General features: G+C 37.6%; 1 protein-coding gene across 1 annotated transcript in view; it reads right to left on the bottom strand.

Moving 5' to 3' along the window:
• Positions 1 to 4,829: 4,829 nt before the first annotated feature.
• Positions 4,830 to 24,322, bottom strand: part of LOC113231849 (zinc finger SWIM domain-containing protein 8-like) — a 36,141-nt gene continuing 16,648 nt past the window's right edge. The window contains exons 12-26 of the mRNA XM_026466386.1: positions 22,781 to 22,998; positions 22,445 to 22,529; positions 22,010 to 22,201; positions 21,531 to 21,776; positions 21,343 to 21,449; positions 20,139 to 20,309; positions 15,759 to 15,871; positions 14,147 to 14,244; positions 13,513 to 13,690; positions 12,508 to 12,710; positions 10,455 to 10,616; positions 6,717 to 6,994; positions 6,328 to 6,561; positions 6,053 to 6,202; positions 4,830 to 5,817 (exon numbers count right to left, since the gene is read on the bottom strand). Of these exons, the coding sequence (XP_026322171.1) occupies positions 5,751 to 5,817; positions 6,053 to 6,202; positions 6,328 to 6,561; positions 6,717 to 6,994; positions 10,455 to 10,616; positions 12,508 to 12,710; positions 13,513 to 13,690; positions 14,147 to 14,244; positions 15,759 to 15,871; positions 20,139 to 20,309; positions 21,343 to 21,449; positions 21,531 to 21,776; positions 22,010 to 22,201; positions 22,445 to 22,529; positions 22,781 to 22,998 (2,502 nt within the window). The 3' untranslated portion in view covers positions 4,830 to 5,750. The remainder of the gene's footprint in view (positions 5,818 to 6,052; positions 6,203 to 6,327; positions 6,562 to 6,716; positions 6,995 to 10,454; positions 10,617 to 12,507; positions 12,711 to 13,512; positions 13,691 to 14,146; positions 14,245 to 15,758; positions 15,872 to 20,138; positions 20,310 to 21,342; positions 21,450 to 21,530; positions 21,777 to 22,009; positions 22,202 to 22,444; positions 22,530 to 22,780; positions 22,999 to 24,322) is intronic.

Here is a 24,322-nt window from a genome sequence, read left to right as displayed (position 1 = left end):
GTTAGCCATTCGAACTCTGTACGTTTATATACTTTAATAGGCGGATACACCACACTTACAAAGTGTATAATTAAACTACAAATCCAGATGTATAAAATAATTATGCATCATCGATTTAGAACTAAATAAGACTTGATACCTCTAACTAATTGTGATGCGACGTATAGTGTCTAACATGCATTGCCATGAGTATTACAAGACAAACGTAGTCAGTACATGACAACCTGGGGAGCAATTTTTGATTCAAACAGACACTTTATGTTCATCAGTTTGACGTCATACGTATTTGCCGCTTACTCTGCAACGGGAGCAAGAAACAAATAGGTATGTATTACGTATAGACGATACTCCCAATGTATCGAAAATGGATCCCCTGATCTACAAATTAACAACGCATTCTTCTGAGCATACAACGTAATCTAAAAGTCTTACAATTTAAAAGGTCACAGAAAGACGAAATGTGGAGAAGACATACAAAAGTTCACAACATCTAAAAAGGAAGGGATATTAAGAATTTGTTCTATCAGATATAGGCACTGATGGCTCGTACGCCTTCCGCCGACCTATTTAATTAAGAACCGAACCGCATTAAGTACTACAAAGTTACGCTATTACAGCCTTTACTGTATGTCCAATCCACAACGTGCTCAAGTCTTATACTTGCTAACTCGTAACATCCTTGTTCAGCGCGATATCTGGAAGAGAAATATGATACGCGCAAAATGAACAGGAACTATATTTCCTTACTCACTTCGTCGCATATCTGTGTCTACCTTTCTCGGATATCACGCAGAATAGTAAGTGCCTCGTTTAACACGTGACTATGGAGAAGCAAATACGTTTGTGATGTAGAAAAAATATGCTGGATACAGTGCTCTTTTTCCAAGCTGGAATCATACTTTATAAAAAAACATTACGATATAAAGTAAGTGGTGCACAACGCTTAACTATTATCCAAGCCCAAACGATATGTGAACAATGTGTTAAGAGGCAGGCCGCAAACGGAAATCCACATTACGAATCGCCTAAACATACTCCGCCACTCAATTACAAGTCCATCAACGCATTATAGGACTAATTAAAATATGCCACGAACTAACCGTCTAATTACGAAACTACCGATATAATTTTATCTTTTTTTTTAAATAGGCTATAACGTGTAAAAATAGTTATTTGAGACGAAATATCAAAGCAATATCTTTTGATGTTAAACAAAACCATTATCGTAAAAAAAAATATTGCTAAATGATATCCAACTGGTTTATTTTCAAAAAAAAAAGAACCTATAAAGCAAAATGAGGTAAAAAAAATTCTAAGATTGCAAAACAACTATGGACGGCAAGTCAGTATGAAATTATACTTTTGCTTTAAAATCAGCGTTATTCTTTTAATCTATACGCTCTATACCATACTTGCAGGTCTTAAATTTGTATGAATATTGTTTGTGAACAGCGTACATCAAGAACAATATATTTGCACGATGTTTGTTCTTGCAAATCTGTAATTAAAACGATGTTATGTTTTACATAACGCCACTTGATTTTAAGCGAGTAAGTACATAAGTGCACAGAATGACTATTGAAAAATTCAAGTACCGAGTTCTAGTTGAACATTCAACTAGATTCGCGATGTACGAATTTCACTTTCACATTTTATAAAGTGCATTTTTAACTATCTCAAAGACGTGACGTTTACACCAAAATTTACGATGCCGAGAAGAATAGTCGCCCACGCGTTACCATCCCACGAATTCGCGTTCCAACGGTTACAAACGTCAATTTATACTAACTAGCAATCTAACAATTTACTATCTAATGAATGCTTGGGCATTCATGCTTTTAATGAATGCACATAAACATCTAATTTATAAAGATATAGAACTAAAACTACGAGACGGCTGGGTCGACAACAAATTCGTCAAACCGATGTTGAGTACCAGGCCACAATAACTATATAACTCTTGTCTTTTTCTGTCTCATTGTGCTAAAAAGAGAAGGTAACATTCCCGTAGGGCTACAACAAACAGCACATATATACATGGCCGTGTACTAGGATATAATAGAGACTAACCGTAATGGAACAGAAACATGTATGTTAACATGAAACGCACGTGTATGAAAAATTACAATTCGTTGTAACACATTATTGTATTTGTTTATCATTTGTACAAATTGTTATGGTATATAGATGCTAAAACGAGTTTTAATAATGCTATTATTTTGTTCAGCGTTTCAGCCTTTTTTTTAATTATCAAGATGATACTGAATACTGAAGCTACATATCGATTAAAAATTTAGCTATAACAACAATATTTACAGAGTAAACGTTACGACACTCTGAATTTAAAAAAAATCACATTTAAATACTCTACAATAATACTCTTGACACCAAAATACTTACTCAGTAATTACAATGTTTGTACACTGTAATCCATTGATAACTAAAAAAATTTTTTTTTTTCATTACTATAACATCGGAATGACGTCACAACGTATTTGTCGCCGCTACCACCGTCGAATACATTATATATTTATTCCGAAGGCTCTCAAGACGCTATTTTGCATTACAATATAATAATATAAACGTGTAAATAAAGTACTATAGTTAATCGAACGCACGACAATACATATTCTTACTAACTTTGCACTGCGTTCATGAAACAGCAAATTTCGACAAGAGAATATCAAAAATAGTGTATAGACGGCCATCATACTATATTCTGCCTAATATTCTGTGATCTAACGACACTATTTAGGTAACATGGGACATCGTAAGTCAAATCTCGAATGGACTATTGTTAACAATTTTGAATTTCCTACATTTCGTGTCAACATTAACTTTTTGATTTAAAATTGATGAATACATCATATTGACACTATTAACACTGTATAGACGCTGTATTTTCTTTGGATAATAGAAAGAGACAAATATATAAAAACCGAGGTTTCATTTCTATACGAAGAAAGGCACAACTGCTGTGTAAAGTACGCATAGTTGTGCCTTTTTCGTTACAAGGGCAGTATAGCTTTATCCCTTTTTATTAACGAAACGTCTGAGAAACGATTTCTATAAGTCGCGCAGTTCGAAATAAAACTAGCAGGGCTCTAACACGGGAGCCCAAGATGTAACTTACTCGAACTTTAAACCTAAAAACGCATCTTAACCTTCAAATTTTATCATTCATTCCAGCTCCAGAAGAAGAAGCTTTATTAATAATACGAAAATAAAACTACTAATATACTAAAAAAGCATGAAGTGATAGAAATGTTGATGGATGTTCTAAACTACTCAAAACATACGAAAGAGATCTTTTAAAACAATTCGCCAAGACACTGATCGGTGCGTTCTTAGTAGGCGACGATGGTATACAGTGGGCCACAGTGACCTATACAAAACTGTCAAAATTATTACTTGTAATTGCCCCCTTATGACCTCAATAAAGCGTGCAAATCTGCAGTTATAAATAGTGACTGTATTACTGAAAATATATACACAAAAATTATTAATTTACTTTAGAAAATATATACCCTTATCTCTCTGATCTTTCATTATGTATTGAAAACCTTACGTAGACCAACAATTGTTTACGGTCTCGAATATCGGACATTTTCATTTTATACATTCTAAGAAACTTACGTCGCCTACAAACACGCAGAATTAACTAAATATAACTTGAAAATGTTAACCAAAACAGAAACTTAACATCGAAAATCGCATGTCAAAACAACGGAAAGAAAAGAATCGGTTGTTGATTAACATTCTATATTAATTTGTCATTTAATATCTTTTACTATTAATAAAGGGTTCATAAATATCAATGCAATTTAAAATCTCGGAATTCTCCCCCGAATTACGTTATTTGTGTCTTGAAAACTCTTAATGTTTCGTTAATTTGCGTATTTTTTATTTCTCTATTACAAAAAATAATATTTATAAATAAACAACATTTCGTAACTACCCTTTGTTACGGTGAAAGATATTAAAATCAATAGTTCTAAATTTAACAAAGAATCTAAAATGAGCTATAGTTATGAAGCGTCACTGGACGACCCAATGAGTTTCAAAACCTTTGACTAGTTAACAATCAACATGTCAAATTGTCATCGTAAGCATTCGAAGGTGAGAAGCGACAGATGGAAGGACATTCGTTTGTTCTACATGTTGACCAACAGATGGTGTACGCGAAAAACTAAAATACAAGTTTCTTGTTTCTACTTGTCACAATTTTTTTTAGTAATAAGCCACATGTAGGGCTCTCGATTGCCCTTTAAATCCACTTCAAACCAAATTGCGTTGAATATTAACAATAATTATATAATGGCGTTATATAGTATCAATTTTAAAGCATTTAATAGTGCGATATTTCAAAGACTGTGCAACAAATTTTTTAACGTTATCTGATTTATATGTATTTCATTTTTAAAACTATTTGCATTCATCGCAATTTGATTTGAAACAGATTGTACTATATCCGAATTGTGCTTTATTTCGAAGTCCACGAATATTGTGAATAAAGAAATGAGATGTTATTGCTTACACTGCACTGTGTCAAGGTTTAGAAGGAAATGTGAAAACATGTTAATTTATTTATAGGAGTCCATTTCAGCTTTATTACACTAGTGAAACCAACGATTTCACATCGTGCGCTTTTATAATAAGAGCATTTCTATATGACAATTTAAGCAGATTTTAAGTCAGTGTGACTTTATAAAGTCGATTCAGACCAAGACTAAAAGTTTTCGTTGCTAAAGCGCTTAACCTTGAAAAATAAAGTACAGTGCAATGTCCGCGTCAACATCTACGTCAAAATGAAAACAAGCGAAATGTTGCTAAACTCCTCTTTAAGCACTGTCTCTATGCATTTCTTATTTAGCTGTCTACAATACATTTGATTACAACCGAGTCACTCAGACTATTCAGGCACAACCATTAAATGAGCTTCCACACCCTTCTCTCAATGGCAAACAGGGCGATAATAGACGTTCGTAAAGAGAAATGATGCGTAGTTTGACGTCTACTAGATAACAATATTTTGAAAGAAGAAACAGGATCGCCAACATCCTAAAGTCCGCTTGAAAGGATTATTTCACGACATATTCCACAGGAGTTAGCAACATTTTCAGCTATCAAAAATACAACTGTTCGATTTTTATACTGAGATCTTTTTACCCTCTAAATCGAGCGTCAAAATTATTACTAAACGGATTACATTAAATTTAAGCAGAATTGGGATAAAGGTGTCATTTGTAATTTAAACCTTTACCATACATTTTAACGAACGTGTTATATATTTTGAAAAGATCAATGTTTACGACTGTTTTAACATTAAAATTCGAGCACTAACACAGGTAAAACTTTTTTTACCCGGAGAATATTAATTTGGAACCGTATCCACCTTTCAATCTCACAAAATAAAGCGAAACAGACGAAATGACCAATAGCCTTCTAATATGTCCGTTGGACATTCGTCCACATATTCAAATATGGTGACACCAAATCCAGTATTTCGCCTGTTGCAAACTTTAAGTACCAATGTGAGAGACGTATTATGAGGTCACAAGTCAATCTTGGTACGTGGTGTAAACATCGACATAAAGGCGTTGGATTTAGGCGTCAGGGCTCGAATTACAAATAACACGAGAGACGTATTAGAGCGACAGGTGGTAAAGGAGCCGGTAGCGAGGCCATCGCCTATGTTGTGACAGTTTGCGCGCGGCGCACCGCAACATACAAACTATCGGCTGCCGACGTCATTTGCCGTTCGTCTGCAGCGCTGCATTCAGTTGGGTCCACAGGTCCTTTTTGCAAGATTTTGACCTGAAATTTGTTTGCATGCGAAACACTGGAAATAGCATAGTCGACGCAATATGAAAACATTTATTTACATATCTCGTACTTATCGAATTTATTACATTACAATCAAATATATCTACTCCGTTTATCGGTTTATGCTTACGACGACGCATTAACATTATACCCTGCACGTTTAAAACAGTCCTCTATTGCGACGACGCATAGCTCAGAGATTAAATTATTTTGATTATCGAAATACCTGCGCAGACTGGCGAGCCACTCTTTGAACTGCGTGTTTCCCTCAGGCGTGAGCTGGAACGCCGTGCGGGCTGACAGTACGATGCTTACGAATTCCTCATACTCCACTGTTGTTAAGTGGTACAACTTCTGATGAATGCATTGGATGTACCTGTCAGAACATGTTGAAACGGTAAAATTTCCTTATTTTTGCTTAACGTTAGCAAGACGACTTTTCATGCGAAAGTTTTAAAAAGGTTTAATCGTGATAACCGTCGTCGATATGGGTATACTCACATCTGTTGGCACTTCTGCACAAGTGGCGCTAGAGTGCCACGTAAGTGCTGCATAACGAGATGATGCGGTCCGCCCCTCGCCAACCAGTGCGCTGATTCTACGCACAGCTCGTACAGTACGAACGGGGAGACGACAGAGTTGACTGCGCATACGCAGAATTGATGCAGATACTGCGCACCTAGTCGCTTCGATACTCGTAGGAGCCATTTCACGTGCTCGCCATACGGGGGATTCCTGTGAATATGATAATGTGCCATAAGATAACATTGCAGAACATTTAGTATTTATTGGATTGACCAGAAGCACTAGCGAAGGGTGCAATATTACCGGATTTAGTGAATTTAAACAGTTTACTTGTAAGTAATCGAGCGAAGTAAAGTGTTACAAACCTCCCGAATTTATTTTGAGGGCGATCGTCGTGCACTCTTCTGGCTTGCGTCTCGAGTGCTAGCATACCGACGCGGTAGGCGGCTAGCAAACGCCGCAGCTGCGCCTGCGGCAGTTGCGGCGCGGCCGCAGCCGGCGGCAGGCCGCCCATGGACCCCACCGCGCCCACTCCCACGCCTACGCCCACGCCCACGCCCACGCCCACGCCGGGGGGTACTCCCGCCACGCCCGCCACGGGGCCGTGCGGCGCTGGTAGCGGCGGCGGGATCGGTGCGGGGAGCTGCCGTGGACACGTAAGTCAATTTATAATAGTCATTAGTGGGTACACACGTATTGGCCGATCTCTCTAAAATAAACGTTGATTACGGATAGAAGATTTATTTCACAAATATTGCAGTGGCTCGTCCCAATCCTTGGAACTGGGAATTGTAATTTCGCGAGCAGAAATAAATTGTGTACCCGGGACTGTGTTTGGTGTGATTGACAAGGAGTTTTAAGCAGCGTCGGAACAATGTCAGTGCGATAAATCGGCGAGTTTGATATCGGCAGCGGTAACCTGGTCGTCTTATGTGGTTGGAAATGTATTTTGTGGCTAACAAAGGACGAATTAAAATTACCGACACTCAACGCTTTACGCATACGAGGATCATACACTCGTTTTACATGTCCTCGTGTTAATTGAAATAAGTACTAACATAGTTGCTAAGTCTTACTAATAAAGTATGGAAACTTTTTCTGAAATAAAGAATTATTATTATATAATTATTTACACGTAAGTCTAACCGAGAACTTGAGGTAGTCGTGTCGCAAATTAACTGGCCATTTGGTATAACTTTAGTAATATTAGCTTTGACAAACCAAAACAGTTATGATGTCCAAAAAACGTGATTACCGTTCACACAACCTTTATCATTTAATTTTTATTTGGTTCTCAATATAGCCCAAATTGAGAACAACGAGTCAGTAAATAGATTTAAGAGTACAGAAGCCGCTTGCACAGACGGTACGCGGGGGTATCATAGGAAGGAGAATAGATTGTAGAAGAGTGTGTGACTCCCGTCCATGATTGAGATCAGAGATCCTTGTTAGTTAAAACTAAGACCGAATTACTAACCGATACGAGGTCGAGGGCCGATTAACACAATGATAGTGATCCTAAGTAAAAATAAATGTTAGCAGATGTATATGAGAAGAAATTATTAGTACTCTGTCAAAACTGTTGTGTTAAAAAAGAACAGAGTATGATTAATTATGGACGAAACTTCGGCATGGTGACAAATTGAACAAAACAATGTTGTATTTTTAGTTGAAAAGGCTATAATAATATATAATAACATTTTTTTTTTTAATTGTAAACGTGAATAATTTTCGCATAATTAGTTGCATTCTGATAGTCCTCAATATTCTATTCAGCATTTTATAACAATTTTTATTATATCAAGTGACGGGACGAACAAGTCGTGCGCCTGGTGGTAAGCGACACCACCCATAACAGTTGCAGTGCCACTGAAGAGCTTTATAACGCAAAGATCTTAGGGGCACTGCCACTACGCGCGTCACCCCTAGATATAAATTGACAAGTCCCTTGTGCCTGTAATTTCACCAGCACCCTAACTCTTACAAACCGGAACGCAGTAATGTTCACATTACTGCTTGGTGGCAGAAATAAGTAAGGAGGCAGTACTTCCCTGGACGAACTCTTTCACAAGGAGCTCTACTGCTACTAAACTTTTGTTGCTTATATAACCTTCTAGTAACGCAGTTAATGCGTCTTGCCGTTTTCAGGGGGCCTACCACAACCTCTTAAAACAATATTACTTTAACCTTACTTTGACATTACGTACAATAACGCGCTTAAAGTAAGCTTATTGTAACGTTAAAACTATGATGTTTTATTGGCAGCTTTGTGACTATTCATTCACTCAGTTCGTACCATGACGCGACTTTGACATTAAAGTAATATTGCTCTTATGTCAAATTTAGCAATCTTAAAATATTTACACGGATGCAATGGAAACAATATTATTTTCAATTTTATTGCCTTAATACTGATTTGTAATGATTAAAAGTTAAGTTGAACTTATTTATTTACATATATCCTTTCAATATCTTGTTTATTTTTTATTTAATAACACATAGGAAATAACTTCTCGTAAAATAAAAATACGCGATGTTTATTTCGTAAAATTATGGCAGCGCCATCTATATGCTCCTCCTTGGCGAAACTAACAGTTGACACTAGACTATAGTTCCGAATTCACAACGTGACTCAGCTTGTTTTATTTATTTTTCTTCGTGAAAATGCGGAATAATAATTGAAAACAACGTAATTTTAATAGATTTCATTATTACATACTTTTCTCTTTTTGGCAAGTTAAAATTCTCTGAATGCAAATAACATTAAGTACTTTAACATTATACTACGATAACACGATTCGGAACATCAAAAAAGAAAGAGACGGCATTATACAGTTCATATTGCGTTATTTCTTTCCTGTTTTTAGTAAGGAATAGACAATATTGGGAAATCATTCGTTCTTTCAGTCATTTTAGCAATAATACATTTTTTGGTAGACAAGTTTGTCATGGTACGAATATGAGTAATATTATAACAAGCTTACTTTAAGCTTACATTGAAATAAGATTGTTTTTGGAAAGGTTATGGTAGGCTACCAGGAACTTGTTTAAGAAACCGGGCTCTCTCGTAATCTTCGTGTTTCTGTGAAATCACTATTTGATTTTTGCTAGATAGCAACGTTATCATCGTGCAGTGATAATATTTTAGAATGTTTTTTTACAGCCAATAAAAGCCAATTTTCACCACGTTTGTGATTACCTCCATACTAATAACACAAGATAGTATTGTCGCGAATTATGTCGCGATTTAGTATTAGTTTTATAATATCAGGCAATAATAAATTTAGTCTATTATGATACCTAAGAGTAGGGAACTAACACGGCAGTCCAGGCATCTCAAATCCTGAAGGTCAGATATCAGGCGTCTGCTGGAAGTGCGCTGGTTGGTCGCCATTACAGTTGGTAAGTTTGCACCATGTTTATTACTAACTTAGATACAGTATTTGTTGACTAGATAGCCTGACGATAGAGTATGACGAATCAGTAACAGAATTAGAATGACACCCGCCACTTGTACTAAAGGTATAAGGGGGCACGAAGCAGTGGCAGAGGAAGGGCTGTAGGGGTGTGTGTGGAGGCCCATCATAGTGATCGGAGGATCCCACTAGTTCAGATCCAGAGGATCGATATGAGGTCAAGGACCTATTACGACCCATGAAGTAGAATGGAGTGTACGCGATGAAGTGTACGCGAAGAAATATATTGTATTGAAAGGCAGCTGTGGTAGAAAGAAAGTCGCATATGTAATTTACGTTATGATTGAATCTTAGGCGTGGCGACGACTATTACACGTAACGCTATATCTAGGGTCGGTAGACTAAAACACGTAAGTCAAAATTTCAACACCATTCATTTAAAATTAATACATCAACCGGCTAAGGCCCATAAGTCAAATTCATTTGTTAGTTCATAAATTTGTAACTTTATTCTAGAGGCGTCTTTTTCAATTTTTTCACATGTTCCAAATAAACAAACACTATAAACAACACAAAAAAATATATAATTATACATTAACATGAAGCACTTTTTTGACTTATATGCTTCACTCCGCCGATCGTCGATATTATACCCAAAAAGTTGGCGCAGCAAAGAAATAGACTCACATTGACCATTGGCTGCGGGTGTTGCGGATGCGGCGCGTGTGGGTGAGGTGCGTGCGGCGGCGCGTGCGGCGGGTGCGGCCCGGCCACTAGTCCTCGCACGAAGTACGGCGGCAGCGCGTACTGGGCGCCGCCAGCGCCGCCGTACTGCAGCTCGTAAGGGCTCTGCGGACGCATAATATACCTTAACCCTCGAACATTGGACAGGAATGGCATCAGAATGCTCACTAGAGTCTTAACAGGGGGTTTACTTCCGTCCTTAGTCCGCAATCCGTCCGAAACAATTATAGTCAAATAAGTAACACTCGGCCAAATTAAAAAATGCATGGTGCGAATGAAGCTTCATACTAATGGATATAGTTATGCAAACTAGAACCAACCCACAAAATGTCACTTTCGAGATAATTAGATTTTTGTAAAAACAGTGTGAAGAAATAAATAGGTAAGTTATTGGAGACAGTGAGTTATGTGTAGCATTGAGAATGATATAGGGAAACTATTATATTATAATAGCAATAAATATTACATTATGTATCTTTTTATTTCGTTAATGAGAACCATGTTCTAATTTTCATAATGAAAACGCTAAAGATCTACAGTACTTCAGTACATGTGACATGGATCCATTTAGCATATTATAAAAAATACATTATATGAAGTTAAACAGCATGGTTCTTTTTAGCTATTAAAAATTTACTTATTTAGGGTTGGTACCCAGGACTTTTATTTTCTCCGTTTTGGCTTCGTATATTGCCAGGATCTTTTGTGAGCGGGTAAAGGACACGGGCTGGTGTTCTACCTAAATACATAACTCAATTTCATTCGAGGTGTGTGTCGGTTCTTGTTTGCATAACTATGTCCACTTGACATGGTCTTGTAATTCGGTCGAGTATTACAAATAAGCACATGCCAAATATTGGGCAGAGAGAATAGAGAGTGTAGATTCTGCCACGGCGAAACTCCTGCTCATCTTCTCGTACCCCCTGACGGGAGTACGAAGCTCCATATTGGGAAGGCACATGTCACAACCAGAGGACATTAAATCTGTCGGAGCCAGGAAAGTCCTTCAGTTCTTCAATGTTATCGGCCTTGGCTCCGAACTGTAATTGGTGGTGATCACAATAGATCATTTGATCGTCGCAGTTATGAGGGGCTACATTTGCCCCGAATGAAGCCACCCTGATAATAATAATAGTAATAACCCTCAAACAATCGTCATGTCGATATTTTTTTTTATACAAAAAACGACCTCTAAGGTTCGTAGCATTACATTTATTTGCCATGTTTTATTGAAATCGGTTACTGGAAAGTGCGCGAAACCGGATTCATCTCCTGGTTTTCTCAAATTTTGATTATGAACCAATATTGAGGTACCCTCTTTCCAACATAAAAAGAATTATCGAAATCGGTTCGCAATTTGTAATCGCGTAACATACGCACAAAAAATACATTCGAATTGAGAACCTCCTCCTTTTTTGAAGTCGGTTAAAAATATAAGTTTCAATTGACTGAATACTAAATGTTTTACTACCATGACATTCCATTTTACATAATTTTACATTATTAATTATTAATAAAAAGATCGAACACTAAGAAAAATTCTTCTAGCTGGATTCGAACCAGCACCATCAGCATATCGTGCCTGACGTTCTCTTGTAAAAATTCGTAAGGTTTGCTGGTTCGTTTCGTAGCTCAGTTGGGTGACTTCATTATAATTTGATGGTTTTTTTTCTTTTCATTGTCTTGAACTTAAGATATGCATCTATCGTATGAAAATAGATAATAGAAAATAGCTACCAGCAATAATCTATGTTTCTATAATCTTTTTCGTAGCCCTTTCATTTATTTAGAATGCTAAGAATCACCAAACCGCATAGCGGACAGCATTTTAAACCCTCTCTGGGAGACACGTGCTCAGCAGTAAGACATTAATGAGTTGATGATGATGGTGAGGACAGCATCTACTGACAGAACTTTCTTGTGACCACGATAAACAGTGAAGATCTAAAAAATAATAAATCGGTAAAGACCATTAAAAAAACCGAATAATACAAACCTGCAGCTGATAAATGGGCGGCGGATACGGATGGTACGTAAATGGATATGGTAACGGGTACGGAACGGGTACGGCCAACGGGGGCGGCGCTCTGTACTGGGGTTCATCTAATAGTGGTTCCGTATCTTCGCTGGCCTGTCGCAAGTATAGCTCGTGCCAGTATCGCGCCACCGTATAAAGAACCTCAGGATATACGCCTCCACCTGGAAGTTGAGCTTTAGTGTTTATTATTGAAATAGTACTTTATCGCGTAATTCACATTGAGGATGTCTGTTTGCCGAGTCCACAAGGTTGATAAGAAGACTAAAGAGCCTATTGTATCGGTTGTATATAGCGTTGTCTCACTGTATTATTGATTTGAACCCTAATCGACCGTACTAATGTGGTTTATGCAGGTTCGCTCTTTTCACTATTATATCGGCAAACAGACTGCAATATGAAGAATAAGCAATGTGGTTTAGCGCTTCTTGAAACGGTACATAAGTCAAGATTGTTGTAGTATATCCAATCCAAATTAATAATAATAGTTTATTTAAACTATTAAATATTAGTTTATTTAGTCGATTAAAAACTAATTTATAGTAGGAATTAACAAGTTAATGTATGTCAGAGACAGGAGCCTACACTAGGAAAACCCTGTATCTTAGGACTCCTGGTCTTCACCTCTCGGTTAGAGTATTCTATACTTAGGTCTGTTTTTCACATAATACGTAAGTTTGTACAATAGGGAGTAATTTAAAAAGTTTTCATTTTTGTGCAAATTACCAATCACTAACGAATTAAAATTTAATAGGAAACCACGCGTCGTAGTAAATTTACGGTACATTCTGGAGATATGTAACGTTCTTGATTCAAAGTAATACACTTAAGCAAACTTTAATTGAAAAGCGGGTCCTGTAAAATAGGAAAAAAATGCAAAGTAGCATGCGAGTTAGAACGCGAAGCCAAGTGTTAGTGCACCGCAACCATATTGCCTATTCTCGTTATGTGCGGATCTGAAGAAACCTTTGGCGGCGGCTTCTACGGTGAGGCAGGCGCGTTCCAGCATGGCGTCGCTCTGTTCCTTGCACTGCAGCACGGCGCGTTGGATCTCGTTGTAGTTGAGCGCGTGCGCATGTGGCAGCACCGACAGCGCCAGTTCCGCCGCGGCTCGCACCGTGTGCACGTCTCGGCCCGACGACGCCTGTGCGAAGGGAGGGAGTGCACTTCAAAGGCAGATCTCTACGAGCCCACATTTGTACCACATAATCTACATTAATACAATGGCAGCGTGAGAGCAACTTCATAGAGATAATTATAACTTCTTTATAAAAGAACAGACCTCAAAAGTTTGTGGAATTACATCTACGAGTATTTGCCAAATTTTATTGAAATCGGTTAACGGAAAGTGGGTGACACTTCGAGGAGGAATATTTTCAAAAAATTATCGAAATCGGTTCCCAGATGTCGGAATAATCGCATAACATAGACACAAAAAAAATGCAAACGAATTGAGAACCACCTCCTTTTTTAAAGTCGGTTAGAAATGGTGTATCACGATCACAATATTATTTCATTTAGTTAAATCACGCCTCCATTGGAAAAAGTAAAACATTTGATCCGAATTACGGACGAGAGTGATAATGCAAAAGTAATTTACCTTGTCAGCAATGCTGGCAGCTTCAGGTGGGGTCAAATGTCCTTCCCAAGCGTCTATTAAGAATAAGATTGCCGGTGCGCCGATATCCATTGCTTGTCCTAAAACAATATTCTCGTGTATAATAGCAAAATTGCACACAGTATACTGTGGTACGAAAATATTCCAAATTGAGACAAATAGACGTGTTACGTCTGCGGTCATAACACAAAGCTACATAATGGACAAGAAATGAAAAGTAGTTTCTTTCATTGTATAGGTTTTTTTAAAACGCTGATTGTATTACATTAGTTCTATTCACCCAATATACAAAAGCATGTAATAATCTCTCATAATTTAGTTATTTGTAGAATTTAGCTGTCGTTACCCGAAATACATATATTTTTTTATTTATTTAAACTTTATTACACAATACACTGAAGTACAAATGACGGGCTTAATGCCATAAGGCATTCTCTACCAGTCGACTATTGGGCCAAACATAGAAAAACAATTGGTTGGGGCTACAACAACAGAAACTATAATAGTTAATTTATATGGTATAGAATAAATAATATAAACATATTTAATACAGGTACATACTAAACCTACATAATACAGTGTTTTTTTAATGGGACAGTATGGGTTAATCCGAAACCGTAGAAGATACAAGGAAATTGTTTTAGGAACCATTTAAGTCTTGTTTTGTGAAAACCATTTTGGTATAGTCAATTTTTTGGTAATATAAATAAAAATGAATAAAATTGATCAAAAATTTTTTACTGCTAATCGGCTCGGTTTCGTGAGGGGATCATTTCATTGTATGGGACAAAAAAAACGCCACAGCGGAAGTTGGTCAATTTCATACAAAATGAATAAAAGTGACTAATTTTTTTTTTAATGTTGTAAACTCAGTTTCTTAGAGGTATAATCATACGTATAATCATTGTAAGGGAAGAATAAAAAAGGACCAGATTTTGTACCTGATATGTGTCTGAATGGTAGTAGTTTGGTTAGGGTGGCAAATTCCGTTATCTTGGTCATACAGTTACTGAAAGCCTTAGTGATAACGATGATATTGAGCGAGAAAAGAGGGCATTGCGTGGTAATATGTTGGCTAGGAGATTTGCACTCTGTTCAGATCAAGTTAAGGTAACGCTCTTTAAGGCTTACTGTCAGACACTATATACGTATAGTTTGTGGGTTAACTGTACCAAACAAGCGTACAATGTCAGCCGCGTTAAATATAATGATGTATTATTAGAACTATGTTTAAATTGCCAAGATACTGTACTGCATCTGAAATGTTTTTGTTAGCACGTATTGACGGGTTTGCTGCTGTGCATAGAAAGAGGGTTTCTTCTCTTAGACAGAGAGTGCTGTATAGTACTAATAGCTTTATAGCTGGTACAGCTCGTAGTTGCGATTCGTCCATACTGCGACATTGGATTACAATTATTAATATTTAAGTACCTATACCTATTTCTTGTATGTAAGAAGTGATATTTAATATTTAATTCTAATTTAACATTATTGTAATCCTATGAATTTGTTGTCTGATATAAACGCGTATTATTGTTATCATAATTAATATGAAATAATATAAAATTTCATACAATTGTAAGTTTGATATTACCTGTAATCCAGCTGACATGCGATGAGTATGTACGACTGAGCCAGTTTGCGCTCACGCAGTTGTGTAGACCCAGAGCATATATGCCTAACTGGAAAGCCGCCATATGAAGTCCTCTGCAAAGTTATGTACTGTTTGTAAGGTTTGCTTAATATTAACTTAGCGCGCCAACTGTAAAAATTGAGACGCGTGTTGCCATTACGTTAAAGTCCATACTAATCCATCTAAAGTGCAGGATCGTTATTAAGATCTTACAGATATCGGAATGAGAGCGAAATTCCATTATTATTATAATATTATAGGTACTGTAGACTAGGCTGTACTCTATGAGTAGAATCACTGGCTGAGTGAATAGATTCATATTTAGAATGCTCTGAAAAAGAGCTAAGAGAAAAGAATGGAAGATCTTGACAATTAAGATTATTGATTTGTAACCCTAAGCATGTAAAAAGTGAAATAAAGTATATTTTTAAGGATTATTCCAGTTTATATTATTAAAAGTACCTCTCGCAACGCAACACGAGCTAACGCCTATTACAAGTTGGTGGAGGTACAAAATGGGAGAAGTATAATATGATTCAAGCTTACAAAATGCTTACAAAATGGGAGAAGTATAATATGATTCAAGCTTTCAAATGGTGAACACAAGCTTGCGAATTATGGAAAAGTTCCAATGAAGAGAACTCCGTTGGAAAAAATTTTATATATTTGTACGAAACAATCACCAGGAAAGCGTAACAAAAGGTCGTAATTTATATTTTTACTTATGTAATATGGTTTTATAATTGATACAAGTGAAAAGTGCACGAAGAAAATATGTATGGTATGTCGACTCAAAAGTTTAATGGATTCAACGACGTAGATGAGTTTTTGAACCAATTTGAGACCATTAGTATATTAAATAATTGGTCTGATGTGCAGAAGAGATACGTGTTTGCATTGTATTTGGAGGGGCCAGCTCTACAATGGTACAAAACGTATTTTTCTTCATACATGACGTATGATGTGATTGCACAGAAGTTGAGAGAGGAATTTCCCTCACAAATAGATTATGCCCGTGAATTTTATTATAGGCGACAGAGGCCTAATGAATCGCTGATAAGTTATTTTTATAGTTTAGATGAGTTAGCGATGAAAGCGAATATTCAAGATGTTCAGTTTATTAAGCATTTCTTGAAATCTTTGATACCCAATTTTAAATGGATGCTGGCTAGTAATTTGTATGTATCGAAAGAGGAGTTGAAGAAAACAATTATCCAAGTAGATGACATATTTAATCACAATTATAATGGAAGTAGACAAGATATTGAATTGCCAGTATACTGTCATATGGAGCATTCTCACTGTTGGCAAACACAGGATGTCTCTGCACCAATAATTAGACCCGAGTCTAAGCAGTCGGAATATTTAGTGCCACAAGCACCAGTTGTGCAGCAGGATACGCCAAGTCAAGGGTATTCACGAGCACATAGTAGTGGATCTTCGTCGGGATCTCCTCAACGTGGTTGTCAGAAAAGCGCAGCTGAACATGTAGAAAATTTGTCTACAATTGATAGTTCTAGTGTAGATAGGGCACCTTTTATATCTGTGTTTATTAATGATGTATGTTGCGAGGCATTGGTGGATACTAATGCTACAGTTTCAGTGATTTCTCGTTATTTTGCGGAAAGGTTGCAGTTGCGTATCGATGATTTTCCAAGTTTTCCATTACGTACAGTGGGTGCAACGCCAATAAATGTGCAGTCGTCCACCAAAGTGTCGTTAATGATTAATGGAAGGGAATATCCTTCGAAGTTGCTGGTTGTAGACGATCTTGAAAAATATTTGGTTCTGGGTCGAGATGTTTTGGAAAAGTGTAATTTCGAGTTGTCAAAAGTGGAAATTGACAATAAAATTTCTTCTTTTAAGTCCATGACAGATATTGGACCAAAGAAAGAAAAGTCTCCTTTGAAAATCGTATTAAAAAGTTTAGATAGCTTCTCGGTTTTGCCAGAAGTGATAAGTAATGTTGACGTGAGTGATAAGACGTGTCAATTACGTCAAGATTGTGATTTAGATGTAAATAATTATAATTATGATTTGCCGAAGGTAAATACGAAATGTAATTCGGAAAGCGACATTTTTAATCGTGTTCGCGTAAATAATGTGGAGAATTTACGGAGTGTATTGATAAAGCGGGCAACTTCGATCGATCCACGTAAAGAATATGTAGGTAATATTCAATCCCAACGGAAGCGATTATTTGATAAGAAAGACAGGATTGCTTTGTTATCTAAGAGGTATGTTACGAGAAATTTAGGATAGTATATCAGTTGACTAGAATTAATTGTATGGTGAGAAGATTAGGTATAAATAGAAATAGGTTAGGGTAGATAGAATCTACTGCATGTGAGTAGAATGAAAAAGTTCTTTAGGAGATAATTTAATGTTTTCTTGTTTTCTACTAAGTTAATTAATCTTTTATATTTATTTTTCATGTGGAACCACGATGAGATTGTGAAAAATTTTAAGAGACCTTATTATTTTCCGGAAATGCAGACTTGGAATGACGGGAGGATGATGATGGAATATCGTAGAAAGATATAACTTAATTTTTCTTTTTTCTTTTTTAATTTGATAGATACATTATCCAGTATATGTGCATAGTTCGTGCTCACTCTTCCAGATGAACAACAACTGTCTGCATTCGGGGAAAATATATTTATTTAATTAATTAGACGTCTTTCATATGGGATATCCCCATCCCATATGTATGTTAGGATATGTTGTTAGCGTTATATGTGTGTTGGTTCTTGTTTGGTTAAAGATAGTAAGTGAAGCTGATGGAACGTGATAGCTGCAAAATGAGGACTAAGGCAGCTGGGAGATCAATAGTGATGTAACCCAGTGATCGTCCGATGGATGTTCAAGCCTGTGTCGTCGTTGTGGCAGCATGCACGTTGGAGATAGCTTAGGTTGAGGGAGTTTAGGGAAATAGTTTTGTAGCAATGTTTAGAACTTTGATAGGGTCGTTCAGCCGGTTTAGGGTCGATGAAATAAAGTGTTAGGGTTTACTCAGGTTCCCTAATTAGCTAGGATAGCTAACGAGTAAATATATATCGTGATTTGTTTGTTTAGGATGTGGTCATGGTCTGTTCTTTTAGATAGGTTTTTGGCAGACTAAAGCCATAGCCTCCTCGGTGGTTACTTGTTGGTAAGTTGATAGCTTCCGAGCAGTGTATGGCTAGCCTGTAGTAAAGGCTGATCACCGATGTAAGTTGCCTATCATAGGTAGACCACCAGCTAGGGATATTCACCCCTTCAGCTGTGAGGAAGAGGGATGTAGACTAGGCTGTACTCTATGAGTAGAATCACTGGCTGAGTGAATAGATTCATATTTAGAATGCTTTGAAAAAGAGCTAAGAGAAAAGAATGGAAGATCTTGACAATTAAGATTATTGATTTGTAACCCTAAGCATGTAGAAAGTGAAATAAAGTATATTTTTAAGGATTATTCCAGTTTATATTATTAAAAGTACCTCTCGCAACGCAACACGAGCTAACGCCTATAACAGTACCAAGTGACGCAGTTGCAGTGCCGGTCAGAGCTTTAAATTGCAAAGATCTGAGTAGCAGTGCCACTGTGCCCGCCACCCGAAAACGTAAGTTGACAAGTCACATGTGCCTGTAATTTCACCAGCACCCATAGCCTTCAAACCCGTAACGTAATTAGACGGAACAGAAACTACATAGAAAGCACTTGAAAATCACACTGTAGTTGGTTTTTAGAGATCCACAAGCGAAACGGGGTACCCTTGTAACGATGCGACCTCTTTTATCGTCATCCCACCTTTTTATTACCTTTTTTTCTGATTCCTGGCCACTTAATTTTAAAATTTTGAATTGTTCCAATTCTTTTGCCTTGTCATTATCACTTTGCTTCGTTCCGTTGTCACTCTCTAAATGTCTAAAGCGAGCAGTCCTGCTCGTCTTCACCTGAATTCTGATCAGTTTTAACAGTTTTCAATTAAAATCATGTAACCTATCTAATATTATTAAAATCAAGTAACCTATCTAATATTTGTAGAAACTCTTCTTCCTTTTCGCCTTGTTTACCTTTTCTTCTGCCTCATTATACAATAAATTTAAATGGACCGAGTCGTTTATTTTATATATCGTATTCTAATATACGGTAACCGTTAACACTGTTCATGAAAGGGTTAAAGTTAAGGGAGCACACAAAAATCACATCATTTATGAATGACTGAAAACTAGTGGGTTCACGGTTATTATCTCAACTTGTCGAATCAAAACACAAACTTTTTCTACTAAATAATATGTACCTCCATGGCCGAACGGTCACCATGCTGGACTGAATTTAAAACACCACAAAAACAAACTGACCTGTGAGGCCCATGATGTTCCCTTGCACAACTTGTTTGCGTAAACAGACTGGTGCTAGATGTCCCTCCCGCCTTGAATAGGACGGACTTGGCTAGTTCGAACATGAAATGCGCAGACGCTTCCGACGGTTGGTTGGGCACCGATGGGTATAGGCGCTTGCCTTTGTACCTGCTAAAGGAGAAACGAGCTGTAAGCTAAAATTTGACATTTTAATTGCAAATAGGCAAGTACAATAAGTTTGTGAGTTCGTGTATAAACAACTATAGATTGCAACAATGCGAAATTTTCTAAAAGAAACTGTGTGCGTTATTATTATTATTATCATTGTCGGATCTAAATCACGTATATTTTTCAAACAAACTAATGCTTTGAGCCCTTTATAGGTCACATGGTTATGACTGAATGTCAGCTGTGACCAAAATAGCTTCATTTCGTATATATATCAATAGCGAAAACCTAAGAACTCGAAATTTTCTACAAGGATAAACATATTTCAAGAACTAATCTTAGGTTGTTTTACAAGAATGAAGTGAAGAAATCAAAACAGTCCAATTTTTTAAATTATTAGGTATTCAAACTATTTTTTTTTATAAGACACTGAGGGTCGTATTCCAGAACACTACTCAATGCTCAAGTCAGGATTTGAGCAGACTTGAGCATGATTTCAAGCACTGAAAATACGACCCTAATGGCAAAGACTTGAGTACGATTTCTAGTGCTTTGAATCATACTCAAGTAAGGATTGCACTGGAAACACAAGCACTGGAAATACGACCCTAATGGCAAGGACTTGAGTATGATTTTCAGTGCTCGCTGCAATACTCAAATCCTGACTTGAGCATTGAGTAGAGTTCTGGAATACGACCCTTAGTCTTCTATTGGTTTATTTACGTGACATCATTAGGCCGGTAGATAATATTTGTCGGTTTTTTTTTATTAAACCGTCTTTATGGTGAATGAGGTGTTTTTCAGATAGGCCACTGTTCTACAAAGCAGTTAGTATTTTTGTTATAAATATTTGAAACACACTTACAAAAACAGCCACTCAAGTTAATATAGAGATTCATGAGGTTTAAAATTAAATTGATTTAAGAGTACAATTTCCTTTGTCTGTCACTCGTTTACACTATGTTCCGAGTCATGTAGGCGGTGTATTTATTATACAATGAATAATAGTACTGTTGTGTATGTGTAGAAGTAGTACCTGTCTTTAGGCCTCGTGATGGAGGCGATGGGCGTTGGGTGCGGTGGTGACGGACCTGCCTCGGCCATAGCCAATCGCTCCATGTCCGCCACTAGGGGGCACGGGCCCTGAACATTACACATCAAGTTTATTGAATAATCATTTAAAAAAGTTGGTCGTAGAAGGTGGAGAGCGAGATCGATACTGACCGGCGGCTGCGGCGGAGGGGCGTGCTGCGGATGCTGCGGATGTGGTGCGTGCATGGGGTGCGGCGCGTGTTGCGCGTGTTGCGCGTGCTGCACGTGCTGCACGTGTGGCGCGTGCTGGACGTGCTGCGCGTGCGCATGCGCTTGCAGCGCCTGGTCGGCGCGGTAGTTGGCCAGCCGCGGGTTGGTGTTGTAGTACATGCTCACCATCGGGCCCGACGTGAGCTGGTGGATGTCACGGTCCAGTAACTACACACACAGACTACTTTATCACAGGACACAATGACGCTCATACCCCAGGGCGATCACTCGCCCCGAACTTTCTACTTTATTCATTTCACATACTCACATCTCCTGTTGTCGATAGCATAAAACTCAATTATAACCGATTATAAAGTATCACAGATGGTTACCAGATATCATATAATGAAATTCACATTAAAATCGTAGCACCTATTCCTATCGATTAAAAAGGGTCTTACCTTGTTCATAATTTTAGCCAGTTTGACTGGATCGTCTTTGTAAAATGAGAGCAGGGTCAGCGCTAACTCGCCGCGTTGGCGCCTGGTGCCTTCACACAGCAGTGGGTGTTCCGCTTCAGAGACGTTCGCTTTGAGCCCTAACGCTGCGGTGGCTGCTTCGAAACCGAGACTTTCATCTGAAGGCAATCTTGCCTGCAGAAATGCAAGTCACCGTTAAAGGCTGCTTGTTGTTAACTTCAGGCATTTTTAGGCGTGATATTATCTGGAGTGAATTTAGCGCAGTGTGCGGTATATGATTACCTCTTCTAGTCATTCAAATGGATAGTAAACCAGGCGCTTTCTTTCTAGATAGATACTCTAAATTGGTCCAATTGAACAATTTTAAATATTTATCTAATAATCTCTAATAGGTCCGAATTGTACCTCGATACTTACAGGATGTTTATCTGTAGCTGACAAAACTAGGACATCGAACAGGAAGCTTGCTAAAGCCATTGGTAGCAGAGCTGGACCTCGGTTCCTATAAAAGTGACAAAATGTAAATATTTCAAAAGGATTACAAGAGTAGTTATTGTGCTTTGTGCAGTACACAAATTGCCATAGACTGGCCGCCTAATAGTAAATGGTAAAGTGCCTATTTACGCCTTTTATAAACAAAAACTCTTCCTGTTATCCAACACGAATCACGATAAGCATTAAGGCTTTTTGTTAGAAAGAGGTAGTGTGCAAGAAATTACATCTGTATTTACAGTAAAATACGTTGAAACTTACCGCAAAGTTCCATCGCATAGTTGTTGAGCCTTTTCCCGAGCTAAGGCCAATTGTTCAGCACCAGTGGGCAGTCTCTTCAGCAACGCCACCAGCTCTGTTTCTTGGTTGTTCAGTTTCACCTCCAAGGCTTTAGTGCTGGCTGGTGGCCGCGCCATCTCTAACGCGAATAGACCTACGCGGAATGCTAGTTCGTGATGTTCGTTGAACTCGGCTAGAACCTGCACCAGACACAATAATTCGTACTGTACATATATACACTGTTTTGTAATAAAACCGTACTTTGCAACGTCTTTATTCAATTATGTATATTAGTGTACAGATTGTTAAGCTGTGCAATCAAACTATGTTGGCAACAGTCACAATACAAATAAAAATAGTAAGGGAGCTGGTGAAATTACAGGCACATGAGACTTGTCAACTTACGTCTCAGAGCGCGTTCCCATTATGTGGCGACGACAGATAGTCGTGCAGTTTAAAGTGTCATGGCTTGTATATTTAAATGAAGATGTTCACACATAGAACAACACGATTAACTGTCGTTCACGACTTTTTTGACATTACGACGACAGACTGTAGTGACAATGGGAAGAGCTAGAACCACAGTCGTTCGACGATAAACAAGACGTCACGATAAAAATGTGACGACAGATAATCGCAGCTGCAAACGATTCTGTCGTGCAAACGACAAGGCGGCTGCCGTGAACCGATAAATTATCATTACGATGTAGTGGGAACAGCTACTCACGACAGTCGTTCAACGATAAAATAAACATGCACGACACGGTCACGACAGATAATCCTGGGAAGCTAGACGCGACAGTCGTCCAATGATAAATAAAACGTTACGACATAATGGGAACGCGCCCGGTGTTGGGCGCAGTGACAGTGCACCTCATACCTCTGCGATTTAAAGCTTTGAGGGACACTGCAACTGTTAGGCACTTAGGAAATGAAACTATTTTTCCGGATTTAAATTTTTTCAAACAAACCAACGTTTCGGGCCTTTTACAGGTCCGAAGGGCACGGTTGATTGATGTGATACAGTCATCATGATCTTATCTGTTTATTTATTTATGGTTGAGTTCTGTATTGTTGTCAGTGTCCCATTCGCCCGGGTTTGCTGAAAATCAGCGCCACGAAACGGTAAGAAAAAGCCTTTTGTGGCTAAAGCTGAACAAGTCCCGATTGCACCAGTCGCGACACGCATGACGGTGACTTAGATACTGCATTATCAATTGTTTTAATTCAGTAATCAGAATCAATTATTTTTATTTATTTTGTTAATACTTTTATTATTATAGCATTATTTATTTTAGACTCTCGCTTCTCCGAGGGCCAAAAAGAGTAATTTTGAATTGTTATTATTAGTTCCTCTGTTGTTTTGTTTATATGCGTGTCCGTGTTTGTGTAATAAGCAGTTTTCTTTTTTCTTTCATCAACCGGTCATGTCTAATATTAATAATATTTATTAACTTAATTCAATAATAGTTTAATTTCCTATGTGTAACAATCGTGAAAACCTAAGAACTCGATATCGTCGCC

The sequence above is a fragment of the Hyposmocoma kahamanoa genome, unplaced genomic scaffold, assembly GCF_003589595.1.
Source record: "Hyposmocoma kahamanoa isolate Upper Pololo Valley unplaced genomic scaffold, ASM358959v1 66, whole genome shotgun sequence".
Classification (NCBI taxonomy): domain Eukaryota; kingdom Metazoa; phylum Arthropoda; class Insecta; order Lepidoptera; family Cosmopterigidae; genus Hyposmocoma; species Hyposmocoma kahamanoa.
The sequence above is the reverse complement of the archived record's forward strand: the minus strand, read 5'-3'. Positions and strand labels throughout refer to the sequence as shown.